Raw genomic sequence first — 5,912 nt, 5'->3', positions numbered from 1 at the left:
CAGAAATGCCGCACATAATCATCCACATTAAAAAGTTGTTGTCCTATATAATTTGATAAGAAATAAATTACGTCGATTTCCGGTACCTACATATCGTAAGCAAACAAAAAAATATGTTTCACTAAGATCAACATATCTTTAAATTAGAAATAACTTTAACACAAAAAGTATGATATACATTTTCAATAACTCACAACTTATGACAGAAAATGTAAGAAATAAAACTAGTATCACGAAACCATTATAAAATTGACAAAAGAAAAAAAAAATGAAAGCATGTTCTAAACGAAATATTAATACAAAGTAGTCAAGTATTTAAAATCATATGCCTATTAAAAGCGTTCTATGGTCAATACTTTCTTGGTCAATAATTCAAATCTTTTTAGCAACAACCATAAGAATCGGAGCAGTAATTAAGTCACATGAAAATAAAAAACCAAACATATGTAACATAATCATTATATTTGCTTTCATTTGTACTCCAATTAGACCCCACATAAAACCTACATACACAGTCAATGTAAGAAAACATGTAAATGATAACTCACTGTGAATCACTGTCACTGCCTGAATAATCAGCTAATAGCGATAGTCCAGAAGGCTTTGCTTGCTCACTATCTTTACTATTTCCACTATTAGAACAATTTGACGAACCTTGTACATCTTTTTCACTGGCACTTTTACTTGTCTCTGGTTTCTTACTCCTTACTAGATTGGCTAAAGGTGTCTTCTTAGATATGACACCTATGCTTTTGTTCCAGGTTTCTTTCTTTGCGACAACTGGCTTAGGTGGTGGATCTTCTGTTTTAATATTCTTTGCAATTGGCTCATAATCTTCATCAACATCTTCGATTATTTCTTCTGACACTACTTTGTGCTTTGAAGGATTGTTAAATTTAACTGACCTGTAACAAAATTATTTTTATTTTTATTTGCTTACTAGCTGATCTGGCCCACGTCACGCAGACTCCCTCCTTGTGAATTGTTAAACATGTGAAGTTTTTATGAATTTTAATACCCCTCTGTGCAATGTAATGAAAAATGTGTGAATGTTTACTATGTTTGTAAGGTCTGCTTCAATCAACTTAAGCTTACATTTCAAGTAAGTTAATATTAATAGGAATCTTATAAAACCTATAATTTTTATTTATATGAAAATGAGTACGTATTTACAGCTTTACTGGTATTATAAATTATGAGAAAATGATGTTTATTTGTCTTTCGTTCACTTTGCAACAGAGCAATTTTATGATGTATTTTCTGGAAACATTTAGAGAATTACAAAGGTAACTTTTTACAGCAACAACTCATTCCAATGGGAATTCTTAAACCATGCGTCTGAAAAGTGAAGTCCCATGTCCCCTAGTGGGGTAAGGGGCAGATGCATTATACATCTGTTTCACTGATCGATTTTCTTTAGGGACAAGTAGGTGATCAGCCTTCTGTGTCCCACCAGACCGAGACATTTTTTTTTCTTCGTCTCCACCGGGAATCGAACCCAGGACCCCTCGGTGCTACGCTCACGCGTCAACCACTGTACCAAGGAGGCGGTCAAATGAGGCGGATGCGGATGAAGCTGTAGGCGAAAAGTTAATGATACAAACGCTTCAATCAAGCCATCAAGATCGATTTGATTTCTAGTTTGTTTGTTGCAATATAACTCCAAAACTACTTGATTGGCATGAATATTTCTTTCACCATCAAATCAAAATTACCTACTTCATTAATTAGAAGTCACAATTAATTCTAAACAATACATATAATAATCGTAATAACAATGATGCCATCTTGTGGGTTTCTCCCTAAAATTAAAATGAATTTTTAAGAAGGAAGAACGCCATCATTTATAAATTCTTGTACGAGAACGTGAATATGTTAGTTATTAAATATCAGTTATAATTTAATATATTTTCATTATAATCTAATGTCCTTTTAACTTATATAACTATTTTTTCAGTCTAGCTCAAGTGGCCCTCTCTATATAAACACACTAGTTGTGCTCCGCAGTTTTACCCACGTTGTTCCGCTCCTGTTGGTCTTAGCGTGATGATTTGTATATAGCCTATAGCCTTCCTCGATAAATGGGCTATCTAACACCGAAAGAATTTTTCAAATCAGGCCAGTAGTTCCTAAGATTAGCGCGTTCAAACAAACAAAAAAACTCTTTAGCTTTATAATATGTATTAGTATAGATTAATTTAACTGAATTGATATTGATATTAAACTATTCAAGAAGAATAGTTAAAAAAGTATGCTCCACTAAATAAAAAAAAATAGAGAAGGAAACATGATGTTGATGGTCCTAAAACTGACATCAAAATTCCAGCTACCTCTGAGGTTTTATAAAATTGTTGACTACACTACATTACATTAATCTTTTAAATTATTAAGCGAAGCTTTTCAATATTTGATCGAAAACATAATATTATACATATTATAATATTCTTAAAAATGCCTATCTTATTGGTTAATATAATATGTAGCTATATGTTTTTATTTTACCATTATTATAGAAACAAAGATAGGACAGAATATATAATATAATTAAATATTGTCCTGTTAACCGGTTATAACATAAAAAGTCTAGTAAATTATTGCTTATTAATATTAATTATGGATGATAATTCCAGTTTCCTTAAATACTTATTATGCCATTACTTATTGTCATGTTTTGGGCTATTCTCAGTATAATATAATCTTAAGACACTATCATCTATACTAATATTATAAAGAAGAGTTTGTTTGTTTGTTTGTTTGAACGCGCTAATATCAGGAACTACTGGTCCGATTTGAAAAATTATTTCGGTGTTAGCCCATTTATCGAGGAAGGCTATAAGCTATATATCATCAAGCTAAGACCAACAGGAGCGAAGCAATGCAGGTGAATTCGCAGAGCACAGCTAGTACTAAATATACTGTAAGTAGAATTTTTTAATCTTACTTTATAAATTCATTATCTTCTTGTTCCTCGCGCACCTTTCTTTGTTCTGCTGTTTCTGGTTGGAACTGCTTCAGCATTCCCTCATAATCCACTGTTCTTTGTCTACGATTTAGCTCTTTGAGTTCTTCAAGACTCTCCAACAATTCAATTTCTTGCCTTGACTGTTCTGTTCTGTATTCTGGAATGTGACAAAAAAATTATATATTGCACAAACTTTATAATTAGAAAGTTGTAAAATTATTCATTTTAAGGTATTGCTTCATTAATATAAAGGTAAAAAAATTAACTGAGTTAAAAGATAATATCAAAGATCTCTGATGTTCTAAATTAACTTGACCCATCTGAATTTTTGTTAAAGGTTATTTATTCACTTATGTTTGTTATGATATACTTTCTTTTATCATATTATAATGTATTACCTAATAATTTCATGGGATTATTAGCTTCTTCTTCCTTCTGTTCCTCTTCTTCTCTTTTAGCTTGTTCTTCAGCCAATTTCAATGCCATGAAATTTCTGGTCGCACCCGCTTCTATTTCATAATCTGTATTTTTGGGATCTGTCTTGAACGATATTTCTTGTAGACACCGTGTACACTGTAACGATTTATTAATATATTTCTAGTAAAGATGTTTAATATGAAAAAGTGAGCGGGGGAAGGATAAATAAAATGTAACAAAACGGCAAATCTAAAATTGGTAAAATACAAAAACAATAAAAATTATTATTATTACTTCAGATTTAATGTGAAAACGGGGGATCCAATCTCCAACTTGTGAGATAATCCAAACGATTGAAGGCTCCTGAAAATATCAGTGTGCCAAAATAATTAAATAATTGAACCTAGATAAAAATGCCCGCATGATACCTAGGTACTTACTTTAATATAAAATCTGTATATCCTGATACCCAAGTAATCTTCGTTTTCCACGTCTTCCTTTCGGGCGTTAAATTTCTTTCCCTTATAAATGTACTCTCCACAAGTGGCACATCGCATATTAAATGGAGCCATCAATCTTACGGTATATTGTCGGTTTTTCGCTAATTTCATGCGAGGGATTTTAGACGGATCGAAATCCGGGGGATAATATTTCTGAAATTGAGAAATAAGCAAAATATTATATAGAGAATGGCAACAATGTTACATACATAACTTAGAACAAAAGTACTTACATTTAAAACTTTTCTTTCCGACATTTTAGCTGATTAAATCGTTATTCTTATATAGGAATTCTGATTGACTAAGTAATAAGTAAAATATTTTATATGCTTTGCAGACGTAGTTTCACCAAACACAACACATTACACAACACGATGTTTGATAATTATTAAATGTCAACTGCCATCATTGTATGTCACATCAGTCATGTCAAACTCGGAAACATAACTTAATTACCCACCTAAAAAATGACCGAAATGCCACATTTATATTTTTTTTAAAGTGATTTAAATTACTAGCCATCTAATAATATAAAAAGAAAATAAATATTTTATCATTAGTCTCATTCCAAATCCCTGTCAATATTTTGAGGAAATAATTTTTATCTATTATTAGTAAAAAAATTCACGGAAGTACATAGTTAAGTAAGAGCGAGCGAGCACGAGCAACTTTGTCTCCGCAACTATTTTGTCTCCGCAACTATTTTGTCTCTCCGCCCATGGGCTAGTATGAAAGTGCGCGCACGTAGCGACGCAACTCCCGGGAGACTTTTTTGTCCGCGGGTTCGGAGACAAGCCCGCGACGCAACTGTCGCCCTATCTATTGGTTTCAATGCAAGTGCGCGCACGGCGACAAAAACGTTGCCGGCCGGCGGCCGCCGGCCAGTTGCCGCGTAACCGGCGTAGTGATAGTACGTATTTATGTCAACGTATTTACTCTCGTACACAGTAGTTTTTAACCGACTTCGAAAAAAGGAGGAGGTTATCAATTCGGCCGGTATATTTTTTTTATGTATGTGTCGTGGCCATATCGTAGATTTGCTCATTTCATGATATGATCGATCATTTCACGAAATGGTCGCATTTCATGAAATGGCCAACATAGTTTGATCAGATCGTTAAATCGTCAACGTTTCACGATTTGGCCATCCACATTCGGCCAGATCGTATAAAATATAAAGAGTCCATAAAATATTAAAAAAATTCAGAATATTCTAATAACTTGTTTAATGTCATTTAAGTTAGTGCCGCGGCAGCGGGCGGCGAATGCCAGAAGCGAATCTTTTTTGCAATAAAAAACAGTTAGGTTAGGTTAGGTTAGACTTTGATAAACAACGCACGAGCCGAGCGAGCAAAGCGAGCGTGCCGCGGCAGCGGCCGGCGAGTGCCAGAAGCGGATCGCTTTTTAAAAAACAAACAATTATAAAACCATAGTAGGATATATAAATATATATCCTAAAAGAAAAAATGCGTCTTAAATTATTTTATTTAAGACGCATTTTTTCTTCGATACATATAAGATATCCACATTTTCCATAGTACTCGAACCGTCGTAAATTCTTTGCTATGACTTTCTTCATATTGTTATTAAACGAATTATGAAGTTTTTAACTGCGAATAATTAAATTTTCGCCAGCGGCCGCCATCTTATCACATAAACACAGAGCTTGCAGCGCCTCTACCAATGATTAATGTAACTATTTTACGATATGATCAAATAATTTTGATCATTTCATGAAAAAGCGCGTTTAGTTGGCCATATCGTGACACGATTTCTTATCATTGATCTGCTCAAGCCACATCATGATGTGGCCAAACTAAATTGGCCATTTCACGAAATGGTCGCATTTCGTGAAATGGCCAATCATATCATGAAATGAGCAAATTTACGATATGGCCACGACATATGTACACCGATTACTCCGAGGTTTCTGAACCTATTTACGTGATTCTTTTTTTGTTTGATGCGGAATGGTGTAGAATTGGTCCCATAAATTTTATTCGGATAAGCCCAGTAGTTTTTATTTTGTGAGC

The 5,912-nt window shown here is 33.4% G+C and overlaps 1 protein-coding gene across 1 annotated transcript; it reads right to left on the bottom strand.

Annotated features, from left to right (window-relative positions):
* Positions 1–432: 432 nt before the first annotated feature.
* LOC149482388 (splicing factor YJU2) lies at positions 433–4,285 on the bottom strand. Its single transcript, XM_089704106.1, has 5 exons — positions 4,113–4,285; positions 3,820–4,032; positions 3,361–3,535; positions 2,942–3,119; positions 433–905 (listed from the first exon to the last, which is right to left on the bottom strand). Exons 1-5 carry the CDS (start codon positions 4,134–4,136, stop codon positions 545–547), a joined length of 951 nt encoding a protein of 316 aa, XP_089560232.1. The 5' UTR covers positions 4,137–4,285; the 3' UTR covers positions 433–544.
* Positions 4,286–5,912: the final 1,627 nt, after the last annotated feature.

Source organism: Colias philodice, chromosome 15 (genome assembly GCF_061535455.1).
Source record: "Colias philodice isolate Cphi_HAF_F1 chromosome 15, ilColPhil1 Martin Lab GWU primary, whole genome shotgun sequence".
Taxonomy (NCBI): domain Eukaryota; kingdom Metazoa; phylum Arthropoda; class Insecta; order Lepidoptera; family Pieridae; genus Colias; species Colias philodice.
Note: the sequence above shows the minus strand (reverse complement) of the source record. Positions and strands in the feature narration are given on the sequence as shown.

Bases quoted from the DNA above. Each gene is read 5' to 3' on its own strand.
- LOC149482388 (XM_089704106.1), bottom strand. From the start codon at position 4,136: ATGTCGGAAAGAAAAGTTTTAAAT. The intron at 3,120-3,360 runs GTAATACATTAT...GTCACATTCCAG, and splicing joins TAATCCCATGAAATTATTAG to AATACAGAACAGAACAGTCA. The intron at 906-2,941 runs GTAAGATTAAAA...ATTTTGTTACAG, and splicing joins GAAGATAATGAATTTATAAA to GTCAGTTAAATTTAACAATC.